General features: G+C 37.5%; 1 protein-coding gene across 10 annotated transcripts in view; it reads left to right on the forward strand.

Annotated features, from left to right (window-relative positions):
• Positions 1-19269, forward strand: part of HERC4 (HECT and RLD domain containing E3 ubiquitin protein ligase 4) — a 132069-nt gene that overhangs the window by 51876 nt on the left and 60924 nt on the right. For all 10 annotated transcript variants that reach the window (XR_010935979.1, XM_067710813.1, XM_067710812.1 and 7 more), the window contains exon 8: positions 7109-7269. Coding sequence is in view for 9 of the 10 variants with exons in the window: in XM_067710813.1 (XP_067566914.1) it covers positions 7109-7269 (161 nt within the window). In the remaining variant the exon portion in view is untranslated. The remainder of the gene's footprint in view (positions 1-7108; positions 7270-19269) is intronic.

The raw sequence follows: 19269 nt of genomic DNA on the forward strand, positions 1-19269 counted from the left end.
CTTTCCCTTCTCTAGGGTTTGCTGTTTTTTGTTTTGTTTTTATTTTTTGATTTTTATAGGTTGTCTCTGTGCCAAGGATCAGCCTGAGGTGTAAACATAAGGTCTTCTCAGGTCATTTCTGAGACTGCACCTTTTCCGGGGCATGCACAATGACCTTTTAAATTCCTGTGTATATGCAGTTACATTTGAATATCCTAGATCTTAAATGACTGACTTCTAAAAGGGGCAGAAGAAAAAAGAAAGGGGAGAAAATAGAACAAAATAAAAGGGAAGAAAACACCAGCCCTTTAAATCCTCTAGAAGTCTCTTCAGCTGGAGGTGAATAGGCTTGTAACAGTGGGCAGAAGGGGTGCAGAAAAGACTTACCCACGTTTGTATCTGTACCTCTGTGATCAGAAGCAGCAATCAGTGATCAGAGGACCAATCTCAAATATAAGGACCTTATTGCCTACCCTGGCTCCCACAAGCTATGTCTGAGATACTCTTGGAGCATGTGGATTATTGCCTGTCACAGGGCTGAGGGTGAAGGGGGGGGTAGGTAGCTACTACTGTGCTAAGTGCTGAAATTAATCAAAATTAATTGCAGTTTACCACCCAAGCCTTCCCTTGGAAATTGCAGCCTTTAATAGACGCCAGAGTTTTAAAATAGTTACATCAGACAGATTCTGTCACAGCAGTTGTTGTCTAAGTTAGGAGACAGATTCCTGGTGCTTCCTGCTCCACCATCTTCTCAGAATCATCCTCTCATAGCTCCATCTTTGAAAACTCCTTTGCCCTCCTGCTTTTTAGTGCTACTGTTGCCATAAATTAAGTTCCATGTGTATGTGAATCTATTTCTGTCTTCTCTATCTTATTCCTTCAATCTGTGTGTCTATCCCTGTTTGATTATTCTTGATTTCTCCTTGTATGTCTGTCAGTTTTTGCTTTTGAGGCTGTGTTCTTAAGTGTATAAAATTTAAATTTTATCCATTCTTGATGAATTGAACCTTTTGTCTTTGTGGTGGTGATCCTCTAGATCTCTAATATCATTTTTGTTTCCTTAAAATCTGTTTTATCTGATGTGAATAGAGCTCCACCTGCTTTTATATTGATATATATATATTTTTTTATCTATTTTTTTCTATTCTTTTACTTTGTCTTTCTGTATGTTTTAGATGAATCTCATGTAAATAGCATTAAGTTAGATTTTTTTAAAAAATCCATCCTAACAATCTTTGTCTTTTAAATGGACAGATTTGGCAAGTTTTATTTTTTTTTAATTATTACTAATATATTTGGGTTTAAACCTGCCATCATATTTTGTACTGTTTGTGCTACCAGTTTATTTTCGTTTTCTGTCTTTTCTTTTTTGCCTTTCTTTGGATTAATAATTTTTTTAAAAAATTTATTTATTTTTGCCTGTGTTGGGTCTTCCTTGCGGTGCGCGGGCTTCTCATTGCGTTGGCTTCTCTTGTTGCAGAGCACGGCCTCTAGTGCGCGGGCTTCAGTAGTTGGTGGCTCGCGGGCTCTAGAGCGCAGGCTCGGTAGTTGTGGCGCACGGGCTTAGCTGCTCTGCGGCATATGAGATTTTCCCAGACCAGGGCTCAAACCCGTGTCCCCTGCATTGGCAGGTGGATTCCCAACCACTGCGCCACCAGGGAAGCCTGGATTAATAATTTTTTTAGTCAGTTTATTTTTTTTAATTAATTAATTTATTTATTTATGGCTGTGTTGGGTCTTCGTTGCTACGCGTGGGCTTTCTGTAGTTGCAGTGAGCAGGGGCTACTCTTCATTGTGGTGCATGGGCTTCTCATTGCAGTGGCTTTTCTTGTTGAAGAGCACGGGCTCTAGGTGCGTGGGCTTCAATAGTTGTGGCACACGGGCTCAGTAGTTGTGGCTCGTGGGCTTAATTGCTCTGCGGCATGTGGGATCTTCCAGGACCAGGGCTTGAACCCGTGTCCCCTGCATTGGCAGGCGGATTCTTAACCACTGCACCACCAGGGAAGTCCTTTTAGTCAGTTTAATTCCCTCTACCCATTTGGAAATATGGGAACTCTTTTTTAGTTGTTACTCTAGAAATAACAACATTAATCTTTAAGTTATATTAATACTTTCCCCCTTTTCTGGAAGTTGTAAGATCTCCATTTACCTTCCCAACTTTTCATTCTCTATATTTATTTATTTTCTTTTTTAGGCCATGCCGTGCAGCATGTGGGATCTTAGTTCCCTGACCAGGGATCGAATCCATGCCCCCTGCATTGGGAGTGCAGAGTCTTAACAACTGGACCACCAGGGAATTCCCATTCATTCTCTCTATATTTTTAAACCCCAGAAGAATATTGCTTCATATAGTCAGTGTACATTTAGAAATGGCTCTACATACATTTACTACCATTTTTTTCTCTTTAGTTTTTACAATTAGTTTCATTTTCCTTTTATCAGCCACCCTTTGGAATTTTCTTTAAGTAGATTTGCAGGTGGCAGACTCTTGTGTGTATCTAAAAATGTCTGTATTGCACCTTCGTTCATGAATGATGTTGTTGGTTATAGAATTCTAGCTTGGCATTTGCTTGCAGCACTTAATGTTCTACTGTCTTTTGGCTTCAGTTCTTCTGAGAAGTCGGCTGCTGGTATGTTGCTCCTTTGAAGGTAATTTGTCTCTTTTCTCTCTCTCTTCAGTTTTGCTTTCATTTGTCAAGGTATGGATTTCCTCATTTTCTTACTGGACTTCTTGAATCTGTGGAATAATCTCTCTTTAGATACAACTTTTCCTTTCCTCATAGGACTCTGATTGGATGTGTATTAAATCGTCTCACTCCACCTTGTAGTCTTACTTTCCACATTTTTGTCCCTCTTTGCTGCCTTCTTGATTACTTTTATGATTTATATTTCAATTCATTAATTCTCATACTATATTTTTTGTTAAACCTGTATTCTTGATTTTGGTTATTGTGATTTTTCAGTTCTGGTGTTTCATACTGGTTCTTTTTAAAAGTCTGAAACAAATTTTTTCTTTAATCTTTCCAGCTGTCTGTCAGTTTTCAACCTTGGCCTTTATTTCTTGGACATTAAACAAGTATTAAACATAATTATTCTAGATTCTTGTGTTTGAAAATTCTGATATCTGAAATCTTTAGGGATCTATTTCTATTATTCTTTCTGCTAGGTTTTGTTCATGGTACCCTGTTTCTTTGCCCAGTTTTGTGTGTTTGACCATGCATTTGAAAAATTATTTATGGGGATGATTTGACAAAGCCTTCCTTTCCTTTTTTCATATATGAATCAGGATAAAACGTAAATAAAAGCTCAACATATAAGTGAGCAGAAATGCTTGCTATCTTAATCTTGTTTATTAGACTGTTGAAGTTATACATGAATATATATTCACTAAAGTGTAGAGAGTTCAAATTTCCTTGTTTATCCACTTCATGAGTAATTCATTAAAAGATTATAAATATTTTTAGGTAATTTTTTTCCAGTGAAATATTTAATCAGTCTCTTGTGAGATATCACAGATTGTTTAATGTTATCCAGTTTTGTAATTCTTAACAGTAAAAATGTGCGTGATTTTAATAGTTATTCTTAGCTCTGTAAACTTAGTTCTTTCCAGTAATTTTATTTATTTAATTATTGGACTGGGGGTGGAATTTCAGTTATATATTAATTGAGATGTAAAAAATTATCTACAGAGGGAATGTCGGTTGGTATCATGACCAGTTTGATTTCCAGATAGTTGGTACTGTAAGAACTATGTATTATTTCCTTATTAAATAATTGTCTGAAACTTCCTGAAGGAAGCAGGCAAGGGACACCAGAAATGTGAACTCATCAAAGAGATAATCCAAACGGAAAAGATTCAGATTCCAGTAGTATAGCGTCATATTGTTTTTGAGCTATTATATCAAATATAGGACTTGAGATAGTTATGTTTGTTCAGTGGCTCTCAACTCTTGACTTCATGCTGTAATCCTTTGGAGAGTTTTTAGTAATATGTGTTGTTGCCTAGGCTCACTCCTAGGCAACTCCAAAATGCAGCCAGGGTTAAGAACCACCGCTTCAGTAGACCAGTTTGAGGAGGAATTTAACAAACTAGTATTGAGCAGTTGTTTTTAAACTGTTGATGTGTTCCTTTGAAATGTCACAGCGGCTGCTTCCTGAAGGAGGCAGACTGGGCAATGTTAAACCCTTCTTTAGCCAGAACAGTTTGTCTGTTTTATATGCTAGGATTCCATTTAATGTTTATTTTGTTAAGAGTATCCTTGATTTAGAATTTTTTTATTAACCTTGGCTCATCTGGCTCTGAGATAAGATGGTTGTTAGATTCTACTTAGTTTTCCAGTAATGTGACAGACTAGATAACTTGAAAACCCTTTTGAATCAAAACACCTTTTAGGGCTTCCCTGGTGACGCAGTGGTTGAGAGTCCGCCTGCCAATGCAGGGCATGCGGGTTCGTGCCCTGATCTGGGAGGATCCTGCATACCGCAGAGCGGCTGGGCCCGTGGGCCATGGCCGCTGAGCTTGCGCGTCCGGACCTGTGCTCCGCAGCGGGAGAGGCCACAACAGTGAGAGGCCCGCGTACTGCAAAAAACAAAAACAAACAAACAAAAACCCCAAAACACCTTTTAAATAATATAGATTAGTTTGCCAGCAAGTAAAGGGAATTCCGCAGGGCAAAAATCTGAAAACCATACCTTTTAGTTTGAACTGACTCTGGAGCTGCTCTGAAAAAATTTGCCAATCTAGGTAATGTATTAATTAGCTTATTTTGCTAAACAAATCACCCCAAAACTTAGTGGCTTATTAATACAATGACCTATTTAGCTAATATCTCTGTGGTTCAGTGATTTGGGCTGGGCTTAGCTGGGCAGTTTTTTTTTTTTTTTTTTTTTTTTTTTTGGGCTGCGTTGGGCCTTTGTTGCTGAGCGTGGGCTTTCTCTAATTGTGGCAAGTGGGGACTACTCTTTGTTGCAGTGCGTGAGCTTCTCGTTGTGGTGGCTTCTCTTGTTGTAGAGCACAGGCTCTAGGAGTGCAGGCTTCAGTAGTTGTGGCACGTGGGCTCAGTAGTTGTGGCTCGTGGGCTTAGTTGCTCTGCAGTGTGTGGATCTTCCCGGACCAGGGCTCGAACCCGTGTCCTCTGCATTGGCAGGCAGATTTCTTAACCACTGCGCCACCAGAGAAGTCCCTGGGCAATTCTCATCTTAGCTGAACTCAGTTAATCAGCCAATGATCTGGGTAGGGGCTGGGTAGTCTGTGGGGACCTTAGCTGGGTCAGCTTGTCTCTGCTTCAGATTATATATCATCCTTCAAATGCTAACTCTGGGTTATTCTAATGATGGTAGAGCAGAGTTCCAAAAGAGAGAGGGAAAGAGTGCAAAGCCACTGGTGAGGCATAGGCTAAGATCTGATGCACTGTCATTTCTGCTGCATTCTGTTCAAAGCAAGCCACAGGTCAGAGACCAGTTTTAAGACATGGAGAAATAGATTCACCATCTTGGTGGGAACACCTGCAGAAGTCATATTGTAAGGATAATGGGTACAGGGAAAAGAATAACGGGTCCTTTTTTTTTTTTTTGGGGGGGTGGGTACGCGGGCCTCTCACTGTTGTGGCCTCTCCCATTGCGGAGCACAGGCTCCGGACGTGCAGGCTCAGCGGCCATGGCTCACGGGCCTAGCCGCTCCGCGGTATGTGGGATCTTCCCGGACTGGGGCACGAACCTGTGTCCCCTGCATCGGCAGGCGGACTCTCAACCACTGTGCCACCAGGGAAGCCCCTTGGGTCCTTTTCATAAACAGTATACCACAGATGGCAAAGGAGTTTGGAAAAGAAGATGAGACCTAAGAACTGGTAGAGGCAGTAGTGAGGCCTGTGAAACCATCTCCTCCCAGTAAAGCTGCCTCATGGGAAGAGTTCACAATGCAATATTCTCTTGCTAGTTTAAGGAGACTTTTCTGGCCGTGGCCTATTTTCTGGTTTGGATCTCCCCTCAGAATTTGTAACCACAGGACTGCCCTAAAGTAGGTTTGGGGCTTGTCAGAGTAGTCCTTGGTTGGTGTATATGTATTATATTTCACAATATATTAAGGGTTTTAAATGAAGTAACTGGCTGGCTGTTTTGAAAAACAGAACTAGAAATGGTATAAAACATAGTCATTAAAAGTTTAATTTCAGTGGATAGTTGAAACAGCAGGTTGGACACACTGCTAAAGAGAAAAATAATGACTTGAAAGATAGATCCAAGGAAATTACAAGGGGTATGGATATTAAAGAGAAGTTAAAAGACTTGTTGGGTATGTTGGGAAGATAAAACGTTTGTCTAATATTATCAAGAAGAGAATTGAATAAATGGGAGAGAGACAGTATTTGCAGAAATAACACTTAAGAATTTGTCAGACTTGATTGAAGCCATAAAACCTGAGATTGAGGAACACAAGATCTGAGCTGGATAATCACCTTTAACCCATTCCTAAACATACAGTAGTGAAGCATCAGAAGGAGTTGGATAGGTTCACTGCTTAGTGGGTTTTCTTTAGCTTCGGTTCTGTAATTTCTTAGGTTTGCTTCCACTCTGCAATCTCTAGAGGAGTCTGAGTGTGTATACATAAGGATAAATTTCTTTTGAAGAAAGGAAACATTGTTTTTTTGAAGAAAGGAAACATTGTTTTATCATGCAGTTTTATATATACCAATCTTCTACCCAGTTCTTATCTTAAAACTTTTGAGTGATGCCCAGATGGTGGGCCCTCATAGACCACAGAGCGCTAAGCTAGAACCTGACAGAGAGGGAAGGAGGCTGGGAAGCTTTCTTGGACAGCATAGTTAGATGCTGCCTCTAGTGCTAAATCATATATTGTAAGGGATTCCAGTATATAGCTGGGCCTTTTAAAATTTGGACATTTGTGGGAATTTTCTGGAATATGCTTTATGCAGCCTGCCTGTGTGGTACAGAATTCATTCAGTATAGAGTAAGGCTATTAAATATTTTGTACAGAAAAATTTAAAACTATAATGGTTTTATTAACTTACTTTTGAAGACAAAAATTATATCAGTAATACTTGCTATGCTTTTCTGAATGTAAATTGTTTGAAAGGTAACATTAAGTCTGAGGTTTTCTATCATTTTACTCTAGGCAGCACACTTCTGCTTTTGTTCCTTCATCAGGACGAATTTATTCTTTTGGACTTGGTGGTAATGGACAGCTAGGAACTGGTTCAACAAGCAACAGAAAAAGTCCTTTCACTGTGAAAGGAAATTGGTTCCCTTATAATGGACAGTGTCCACCAGATTTTGGTAAGTTCTTTTACATTAAAGCTTTGCTGCACATACTAAAATTATTGTTAAAATGTTGCTCTTAAAAGATGAACTTTTCTATGTTTTAAATGAAAGAATCACGAGATACATTGTTTAGTGAAAATAGCAAGATACAGAATACTGTATATGGTTGCTTAGTTTGTTTATATATATATGCATAAGGAAACCCAGGATAAATAAAATAATGAAAGTAGGTTGGGCATATGGGAACTGAATGGTGACTAGATACCAGTGGGAGGGAAGTGTTTTTGTTTTTTATTTTTGATTACGGTAAAATACATATAATACAAAGTTTATGAACTTAACTATTTTTAAGTGCACAGTCAGTAGTGTTAATACATTCACATTGTTGTGTAACTACCTCCAGAGCGTTTTTGTCTTGCAAAACTGAAACTCTGTGTTCATGAAACAACAATTCTCCATTCACTCTTCCCACTAGCTGGCAACCATTCTGCATTCTGTCTCTGTGAATTTGACTTAGCTCTAAATATCTCATAAGTGGAATCATACAGTATTTTTTTTTTTGTGATTGGCTTGTTTTATAAACTTAGCATAATGTCCTTAAGGTTCATCCATGTTACAGCATGTGTGTATAGACCACATTTTGTTTATCTGTGAGTTGCTGATGGACATTTGGATTGTTTCCACCTTTTGACTACTGTGAATAATGCCGCTATAAACATGGGTGTATAAATATCTCTTCTTCAAGACCCTGCTTTCAATTCTTTGGGGTATATACGAGACTTTAAAATTATATAACATTTTCTATTTATCTGAAATTTGAACATATGAATATATTACCTGTTCGAAATATTAAAATTTGCTTTTATATCCCTACTGCTTTAGCCAAATCTATATTTTTGTTTTCTGTTACTCTTTTAATAGATCTGGTTATCTTTTCAATGATCCTAACTTACTACTTAAAGAATTTGAAATGTTCAGATGCTGTTTTCTCATTCACTTCTTTGACATGCTGCAACCAAAATGTACTTTTTAAAATATTTCCTTTACCATCCTAAACTACACCTCAGAATTGTTTTTTTTTTCATTTATTTTATCTATGTTTGATTGTCTTTGGGATTTTTCTCTGAGTTGTGGGACTTGAGTCAAGACTATTCTGTGATGAACCTACTATGAAGGTTGACATTTGAAAAGGTCCATCACTTTTTATTATGAATTACCTTTGAAGATACTATTTTTTCGTAACTAAAAGGATATCTCTGTTATACTTTTATTTAACAAACGTCAGGATATGATACTATTTTTTTCTTGTTTTTGTTTGATTTTGTGTTAGAATATGGCTTCGCTTTCTTCCAGTCACTCTTAGGTTTGGAACCTGCATTTATTTTAGTAGTATTGTTCTTTTTCTTATGTCCTTAGGAGCATGTTGGTGTTTCATCATATCAGTTTCTTCCACAAGGCACCATTAATAACCTAACAAAGAGATTTGTAATTTAAAGCAGCATGGATATTGTAAGGAATCATGTATTTCTGTTATACAGTTTAGTCACTTAGAGATGCATTTTGTTGCCTTTGAAACTGCATACCTTAAGATTATTTGCATTAAAGTGGGAAAGGAAATGGAGTTATAAAAGCAGTCATTTTTGCTACAATTTAGTTTCATTAAAAAATTGTTCACAGTAGCCAAAAGGCATAAACAACTCATGTCCATCAACAGATGAATGGATAGAAAAGTATGGTATATACATGTGATTGAATATTAGCCATATAGAGGAATGAAATTTTGGTACATGCCACAGCATGGAAGAACCTTGAAAACGTGCTAAGTGAAAGAAGCCTGACACAAAAGGATAAATATTGTATGACTCCTCTTGTATGAGGTACCTAGAACAAATTTATAGAGACAGAGAGAACACTGGTTTCCAGGGTCTGGAGGGAGGGAAGAATGAGGAGTTGTTTAATGGGTACAGATTTTCTGTTTGGGATGATAAAATGTACTGGAGGTGAATAATGGTGTTAGTTGCACAACACTGTGAATTTGCTTGATGCCATGAATTAACACTTTAAAATGGTTAAAACAGTAAATTTTCTGTTATGTATATCTTACCACTATTTTATATATATAATATATATAATGGCTGATAATTATTTTGTACTATACTAAAGCTGTGTAGGATAGGAACTAATTAAATGTGAATTTAATTTACTCAGCCCCTCTAGAAGTTAAGTCCGTGGCCCCCCACCATAAATCAATCACATTGTTAGCATAAACTATCTGGTATGGCCTCGAGGCCACAGGTAAAAACAGACACTCTTTTTTTTTTTTCACACACGCACACACACACACTGTATTTTATTTTTACAAGAGATAAATAAACTGACACCAAGCATTGTAAATGGATGACCACAACAAAAGCAACAATGATTGCAATTACCAAACACGAAACACACTCATACTATGTCATAATATTGACATTCAGTCCAGTAATCCTCCACTGTATCAGGTCCTTTACTTTGCAGTGAAAATTGATTTGTATATTTTTTGCCTCTGAGCCCTTGTGGGATTTATTTTATTTTATTTTTTTAAATTATTATTTTTATTCAAACAGAAAATCAAAAAATTATAATCATCCTCATCAGTTCACTCAGTCCCATGTAATTAATTTTTTTTTCATCTTGATCTTTTTTTAGCACTTTTATGAATTCATCAGTTTTCCGTTAGAGTTCTGAAAATGCTTATTCATTCAGTTCATCAGTATGGTCAGTTACCAGAAACCTGTACTTGTCAGAGTCTTTTCCATGAATTCCTTGAAGATGAAACCCTTTTATAGGAACATTTTTGCAAAGCATCAGAGTACACCCAGAACTGTCTGTAAATGACAAAAGACTTAAAAATGACCACGGTTAAAGATTTGATGAAAGTTCATAATAAGGCAATTGACAAGGAAATTTAGTTATTTCTGCGATATACATTTTAAAGTAATAACTAGAATTATGACTTATAACATTATACCAGAACATATAAGATTTTTAGACATTTCATGTAATGTCTGAAACATTTATATTAACATATTTCCATACAAATAACCCAAAGAAAGTTTAGTATTAGTTGTTTTTTTGTTTGTTTGTTTGTTTTTTTATACTGCAGGTTCTTACTAGTCATCAATTTTATACACATCAGTGTATACATGTCATTCCCAATCGCCCAATTCAGCACACCACCATCCACATCCCACTGCAGTTTTCCCCCCTTGGTGTCCATACATTTGTTCTCTACATCTGTGTCTCAACTTCTGCCCTGCAAACTGGTTCATCTGTACCATTTTTCTAGGTTCCACATACATGCGTTAATATAGGATATTTATTTTTCTCTTTCTGACTTACTTCACTCTGTATGACAGTCTCTAGGTCCATCCACGTCTCAATGACTTAATTTCTTAATGACTCAATTTCGTTACTTTTTATGGCTGAGTAATATTCCATTGTATATATGTACCACAACTTCTTTATCCATTCATCTGTCGATGGGCATTTAAGTTGCTTCCATTACCTGGCTATTGTAAAGAGTGCTGCAATGAACATTTGGGTGCATGTGTCTTTTTGAATTATGGTTTTCTCTGGATATATGCCCAGTAGTGGGATTGATGGATCATACGGTAATTCTATTTTTAGTTTTTTAAGGAACCTCCATACTGTTCTCCATAGTGGCTATATCAATTTACATTCCCACCAACAGTGCAAGAGGGTTCCCTTTTCTTCACACCCTCTCCAGCATTTGTTGTTTGTAGATTTTCTGATGATGCCCATTCTAACTGGTGTGAAGTGATACCTCATTGTAGTTTTGATTTGCATTTCTCTAATAATTAGTGATGTTGAACAGCTTTTCATGTGCTTCTTGGCCATCTGTATGTCTTCTTTGGAGAAATGTCTATTGAGGTCTTCTGCCCATTTTTGGATTGGGTTGTTTGTTTCTTTAATATTGAGCTGCATGAGCTGTTTATATATTTTGGGGATTAGTCCTTTGTCCATTGATTCGTTTGCAAATATTTTCTCCCATTCTGAGGGTTGTCTTTTCGTCTTGTTTAAGTTCCTTTGCTGTGCAAAAGCTTTGAAGTTTCATTAGGTCCCATTTGTTTATTTTTGTTTTTATTTCCATTACTCTAGGAGGTGGATCAAAAAAGATCTTGCTGTGGTTTATGTCAAAGAGTGTTCTTTCTATGTTTTCCTCCAAGAGTTCTATAGTGTCCGGTCTTACATTTAGGTCTCTAATCCATTTTGAGTTTATTTTTGTGTATGGTGTTAGGGAATGTTCTAATTTCATTCTTTTACATGTAGCTGTCCAGTTTTCCCAGCACCACTTATTGAAGAGACTGTCTTTTCTCCATTGTATATCTTTGCCTCCTTTGTCATAGATTAGTTGACGATAGGTGCGTGGGTTTATCTCTGGGCTTTCTATCTTGTTCCATTGATCTATGTTTCTGTTTTTGTGCCAGTACCATATTGTCTTGATTACTGTAGCTTTGTAGTATAGTCTGAAGTCAGGGAGTCTGATTCCTCCAGCTCTGTTTTTTTCCCTCAAGACTGCTTTGGCTATTCGGGGTCTATAAAAAGACACTCTTAACAGGATATTCCCAAGACTTTGAGACTCTATCCTTGGAACTAGGCAAAGGGCAAACCTTTCTTTTATTATTATTTTTTTTATTATTATTATTTTTTTGCGGTACGCAGGCCTCTCACTGTTGTGGCCTCTCCCGTTGTGGAGCACAGGCTCCGGACGCGCAGGCTCAGCCGCCATGGCTCACGGGCCCAGCCGCTCCATGGCATGTGGGATCCTCCTGGACCGGGGCACGAACCCGTGTCCCCTGCATCGGCAGGTGGACTCTCAACCACTGCGCCACCAGGGAAGCCCCAAACCTTTCTTTAGAATGTGTATAGTATTAGTGTATAGGACAACTGTATTAGTTTGCTAGGGCTGCTATAATAAAATATCACAAACTCAGTTTCTTGAACAATACAAATTTATTGACTCAGTTGTGAAGGCTAGAAGTCCAAGATCAAGGTGTTGGCAGTGTTGCTTCCTTCTGAGGGCTATAAGAGAGAATCTGTTCCATATGTCTTTCCTAGCTTTTGGTGGTTTGCTGGCAATCTGTGGTATTCCTTGGCTAGTAGATCTCTGCCTTCATCCTGCCATGGCATTGTCTCTATGTGCCTGTCTGTGTCCACATTTCGCCCTTTTATTTTGTACTGGTGGTCCACCCTACTCAAATATGACTTCAACTTATGTAATTACATCTGTAGTGACCCTATTTCTGAAGAAGGTCATTTTGTACTGGTGGTACATTTTGTACTGGTGGTCCACCCTATTCAAATATGACTTCAACTTATGTAATTACATCTGTAGTGACCCTGTTTCTGAAGAAGGTCACTTTCTGAGGGTACTAGGGATTAGGACTTCAACATATGAATTTTGGGGGAGCACAATTCATCACATGACGACGTCCTAGACCTGACAAGTTTTAATCTTCTACTGCACCAGAGACATCATAAGCATTGGCTCCATAAGTACAACCAACTTTATTCTTTAAGATGACTTGTCATATCTAATTCAATAGCCATTGTTCTTAATATGACATTTCAGGTAAGTTCTTGGTTACATAATTGATTTGCTCAATCAGTTATGAAAGAAGTACAAACTAGTGGGAAGGGGAACATATTCTTACTGAACCCATGCAGATAGCAACATTACTGTTAAAAGAACAGAAACCTATTAAATTTGAATTATTATTGAATTCTGGGGATCAGCAAGAATCAGATAAAATGTTTTTAATTGACATAACATTATATTTGTTTCATGTATATAGGATAACAATTTGATATTTGTATATATTGCAAATGATCACCACGATAAGTCAAGTTAACATCTGTCACCATCGTTAAAAATTTTTTTTCTTGTTATGAAACTAAGATTTACTCTCAGCAACTTCCTAATTTGCAGTACAGTATTATTAACTGTAGTCACCATACTGAACATTTCAGTCCCATGATTTAGTTATTTTATAACTGGAATTTTGTGCCTTTTGACCTCCTTTATCCATTTTGCCTGGCCCCCATCCCCAGGCACCTCTGGCAACCATTAATCTGTTCTCCGTATCTATGAGTTTGGTTTCAGTTTGTTGTTGTTGTTTGTTTTTTAGATTCCACATGTAAGTGAGATCATACAGTATTTGTCTTTCTCTTTCTGACTTATTTCACTTAGCATAATGCCCTCTAGGAATCATGTGTGTTGTCACAAATGGCAAGATTTCCTTCTTTTTTATGGCTAAGAATATTCCATTGTATGTATATTTGTATGTATGTGTATATATGCATGTGTGTATGTATACACTTACACACACACACACACACACACACACACTCACACACACACACACCATGTTTTCTTTATCCATTCATCCATCAGTGAAAACTTAGGTTGCTTCCATACCTTGGCTATTGTAAATAATGCTAAAATGAACATGGTGGTGCATACATCTTTTCAAATTAGTGTTTTTGTTTTACCCAGAAGTGGAATTGCTGGATCATATGGTAGTTCTGTTTCTAATTTTTTGAAGAACCCCCATACTGTTTCCATAGTGGCTGCACCAATTTATACTCCCACTAACAGTGCAAGAGGGTTCTGTTTTCTCTACATCTTCACCAACACTTGTTATTTCTTGTCTTTTTGTTAATAACCAGTCTAACAACTGTGAGTTGATATCTCATTGTGATTTGCATTTCCCTGATGATTAATGATGTTGAGCATCTTTTCATGTGCCTGTAGGCCATCTGTATGTCTTGTTTGGAAAAATGTCTATTCAGCTCTTCTGCCTATTTTTTTAAACCAAGCATTTTGTTTTTTGATGTTGAGTTATATGAGCTGTTTATATATTTTGGATATTAACCCCTTATCAGTCATATCATTTGCAAATATTTTCTGCCAGTCAGTAGATTGTCTTTTTGTTTTGTCAGTGATCTCCTTTGCTGTGCAAAAGCTTTTAAGTCTAATTAGGTCCCATTTGTTTATTTTTGCTTTTCTTTCGTTTGCCTTAGGAGACAGATCCAAAAAACTATTGCTACAATTTATGTCAAAGAGTGATCTGCCTGTTTTCCTCTAGGAGTTTTATGGTTTCAGGTCTTACATTTTGGTCTTCAATCCATGTTGATGGTTTCCTTTGCTGTGCAGAAGCTTTTTAGTGTGATGTAGTCCTACTTGTTTATTTTTGCTTTTGATACTTTTACTTTTGGTGCTAAATCCAAAAAATCATCCTCAAGACTGATGTCAGGGAGCTTACTGCCTATGTTTTCTTCTAGGAGTTTTATGATTTAGGTCATATATTCAAGTCTTTAGTCCATTTTGAGTTAGTTTTTTTTAAAATAAATTTATTTTTATTATCGTTTTTGGCTGCATCAGGTCTTCGTTGCTGTGCGGGCTTTCTCTAGTTGTGGCAAGCGGGGCTACTCTTCGTTGTGGTGCGCGGGCTTCTCATTGCAGTGGCTTCTCTTGTTGCGGAGCACGGGCTCTAGGTGCGCGGGCTTCAGTAGTTGTGGCTTGCAGGCTCTAGAGTGCAGGCTCAGTAGTTGTGGCACACGGGCTTAGTTGCTCCGCAGCATGTGGGATCTTCCTGGACCAGGGCTTGAACCCGTGTCCCCTGCATTGGCAGGCATATTCTTTACCACTGTACTACCAGGGAAGCTCTTGAGTTGGTTTTTGTGTATGGTGTAAGATAGTGGTCCAGTTTCATTCTTTTGTATGTGGCTGTCCAATTTTCTCAGCACTATTCATTGAAAAGACTGTCCTTTTCCCACTCTGTATTCTTAGCTTCTTTGTCTTAAATAAATTGATCATATATGCATTGGTTTATTTCTGGGCTCTGTATTCTATGTCTGTTTTTAATGCTGATACCATACTGTTTTGATTACTGTAGTGTTGTGATATAGTTCAACCCTGCCCTCACTCTTGATTGTCTCTCAAATCTTTGTTAATGTCCAAACAGCCTATATTATTTTAAGTGGCTCTCAGTTGAGAATGTGCCAAGACCTGTCAGTATCCCAAAGGGGAGGATTTCAGCAATACCTAAATTCAAGCTGATTGAGGCCAGACCCTCAGGCAGTAGCTTTTAAGTATGCAAATGTATATCTGTCCTGTGGGACTGCAAGAGAAAGTCACACTGCTGCCAGAACTAGGCAACCTAGAGGTGTCCCTTGGGTGGCAGCTGTGAAAATCAGGGCACCAGCTAAGGGTACAAGCTCCTTTCCAGGAGATACTGGCAAGTTAACGCAAGGTAGAGGGAGAGCACAAAGATGGCATCCACCAGCTTTCGTCCCCAAAGATCACCTCAGTAGGTTGCTAGAGGTGTAGAAACCTTAGGCCAAAGCTCCAGGACAAGCAGATAGGCCTTTTTCGCAGAAAACTGGGGTATGTTTCTGTTTGTTGTTTGTGCTGTGCACTGGGGGTGGTAGCCAACCAAAAACTGTCTCTCCAGTTGTTACAGTCCCGTGGGACCCAGGATACAAGCCCAGCTGTCCACCAGAACCAGGCAATCAAGGGGCATCAGTTAGGTGGCAACCACAAAAATGGGGACACCAGATGGGAATACGAGGTCCCCTATGGAAGAAATGGATGTTCTGGAGTGCAGCAGAGGGATGTTGCAAAGATAAGGCCCTCCTTCTGAGATCTCTGAGAGGATTACAACAGGCCCTTTGATGTGGGTTTAATTAGAAGCCTGCCTCTTAGGCCAAAGTTGTATTAGGTAAACTAATAATCCTCTTCTACAGAAAGATTGGGCACCTCAGTCTGTTGCCTCTTGCTGTGCCCTGGGGTGGTAGTCAGTTAAGAACTCTTTGTCCATTGGTTTTAGTCCTGTGGGACCCTTGAGCATAATCCCCCGCTGGCCCCCAGAGTCAGGTGATCTAGAGGTGTGCCCTGAATGGCAGCTGCAAAAATCAGGGCCTTAGAAAAGGATATAAGCTCCTTTCCGGGAGATACTGGCAAGCTGAAGGGAGAAGAGAAATGTGTTTTAACATTTCGTTTAAGCGTACCAAAGCAGAGTTTACAAAATTGATGTGAATTAGATTACTTTAGAAGAAGGAAAAATGACTCCCTATAAGGAAGATCCAGAAAACAGAAAATTAAAGCAAAGTTAAACATTATGGATCTTGGATTGTCAGTTTCATAAAACTGCTTATCAGCTTAAAAAAATATATGAGAAATCCTAATGTAGTCCACTGGTGTCTTTTGAAAGTTCTCTAAGCCACGTCTCCTCAGAAGCCTGTACCCAAGTATCTATTCTTTGATGTATAAGTGGTTTCAAATAACAGGTACAGTCCTTTTCACAGGGCTCTGAGACTATCCTTCTTTGTTGAAAGTACAAACTCTGGCCTGTAGCTTACAGGAAGGCCTTCAGACAAGCATCAGAATAAAACAAAAACTAGTCAATAGATGAAAGAGGCTTAAAATGACTATGGCTTATTTATTATTGATAATTGTCAAGTGGAAAGATATGACGAGGGTTCATAATAAGAATAAATACAGTTGACAAGGAAATTTGGTTGTTTCTGTGACATGGAGAACACATTAGAGGCATGTTTTGGAGATACTGTGGTTTGGTTCCAGAATACCACAATAAAGTGAGTCAGATAAAATTTTTGGTTTCTTGGCGCATGTAAAAGTTACGTTTACACTATTCTGTAGCCTGTTAAGTGTGCAGTAGCGTTATTTCTTTAAAAAATGTACATATTATATCTTCATTAAAAATACTTTATTACTAAAAAATGCTAACCATCATCTGACAACACAAATCATCAATTACCACAAATCAGCAATTTGTAAAAACCACAATATCTGTGAAGCACAATAAAGCAAGTTATGCCTGTATTCCAAAAAGGTTTTTAAACAAGAATGTTTCTAAAGATGATGATTAAGCCTATTCTCAAAGAAGTCAGTGATTCCTTACATCTGATTTATGAATATGAATGAGTATAACCTTTTACAGTTGAAAAAAATCTTGAGATATAATATGATAATCCTGAGACCTAATGTACCAGGAATACCACCAAGAATATCAAGTAAAGAGATTCAGTAAGTCAGGGACCAAGTTTAGACATCTATATTTTTATAAAACGCCATTTGAAAATCACTGGCCTAGAAGATGATAGATGTGAATAAAATAAAGGTTCAATAATAACTGAAATTGGGGGAACGAAACCTGACATTAGGACAGACAGCACTGTACCGCCAGAACTCTTATAAATACAGGAAAACTTGACAGAACTATTTCATAAGAGTTTTGAATAATGTTTCCCTTCATATTTAAACATATGGTAAGCAAGGACATTGGTGAATCTCCATGGACTTCTCATAAAACACTTTTTGAAATATATTAATTTTTGAAATTTTTATATTACCATATAAATTAGAAATTTTTATAGTAATTACATTTTTGAAATATCTTTATTAATTTAGAGAGGTGAAATATTTATATTAATTTTACCATATAAATTTAACCTAGGGAAGGTTAAGTGTCTTCTGATTTGACAACTCTTCCCATGCAACCTTTAGAATAGTAACACATCAAATAAACTTAATTATTTCTAGCATCTCTACTTATATGTTGAAAGGACAAATCATTTTGATTCTCCATAGCCTCTCTGGGAAATCTCAAAGATATTTTCACTAACACATAGAAAGTATCTTGGAAGTTTTATTTTCCTAAGTTTAGGATCTGATTCGGCGAAGGGTGTTAGTTTGCTAGGGCTGCCATAACAAAATACCACAGACTGGGTGGCTTAAACAGCAGAAATTTATTTTCTCACAGTTCCGGAAGCTAGAAGTCTAAGATCACTCTGTCAGCAGGTTTGGTTTCTTCTGAAGCCTTGGCTTGCAAATGGCTACCTTCTTGCTGTGTCCTCATGTGACCTTTTCTCTGTGTGTGTGCGTGTGTTGCTGGTGTCTCTTCCTGTTATTATAAGGACAGCAGGCATATTGGATTAGGGCCCCACCCTAACAGCCTCATTTTACCTTAATCACCTCTCTAAAGGTCCGATCTCCAAATACAGTCATATTCCGAGGTACTGAGGATTACAGCTTCAACATATGAATTTGGGGGCAGGGGTGGACACAATTCAGCCCATAACAGGAAGACAAAAATCAAAAAAGTTGTGAGGGGAGATTGGAACACTTTATTAAAAGATGTAACCTTTGATGCTTGAGAAATAATACTTGGTTACCTATTTTACTGAAGTGACAATAAAACATTTCAAAATAAATGTAAATGGTAATTGATTGAAAAGAACTTTAGCTTATTCATAAGTGAGGAGTCTTTGTTCTTTTTTTTCCACTTAAATAATGAAAAACAAATAAAATCAACATCAGGTATAGAAAATTATTCTAGTAAAACACAGAATTTTTGCTCTTTGGCAGATTACACAAAAGTAAAAAAATAACATAGGTGAAGGCATGGGAGCACACCCTTCAAAATTGAGTGAACTTGGCTAAGATTTTAACATATTGTATAACTTATTTCAGAATCAAGTATAAACCAAGGAAAATAAAAGTCACTTACCATGTTGTGTCTTCAGTTATGTTCTTCCGTATTGTGGAACCAGCTGATAGTTGCTCAAGGACAGTGGTATTGTGTCATAGGGTTCATGAGGTTAGAATGACTTTCATGTTAGTACTGTTATCTGTGTTAACATGCAGTGGTGCCTTTGTTCTTGTTCACTTTCAGATAAGTCTATGAGTATTTTTTAAATTTCTTAATTTTCAATTCTGATGTGTTATGTATTAGTGCTTTTAAGCCCTTTGGGGTCCTGAATAAGTCCTAAGAGTGTAAAGGGATTCAGGGATCATCAAAAAACTACTTCTTTTCCTTGTAAGTCAAAGGCACATACACAGTTGTATCTCTGTCAGTATTGCTCCTAAATAGAAGTACACTTTACAGAATTGTAAATAGCTCAAACACATCATTTAGGTAGATAAGT

Source organism: Pseudorca crassidens, chromosome 16, assembly GCF_039906515.1.
Source record: "Pseudorca crassidens isolate mPseCra1 chromosome 16, mPseCra1.hap1, whole genome shotgun sequence".
Taxonomy (NCBI): Eukaryota; Metazoa; Chordata; class Mammalia; order Artiodactyla; family Delphinidae; genus Pseudorca; species Pseudorca crassidens.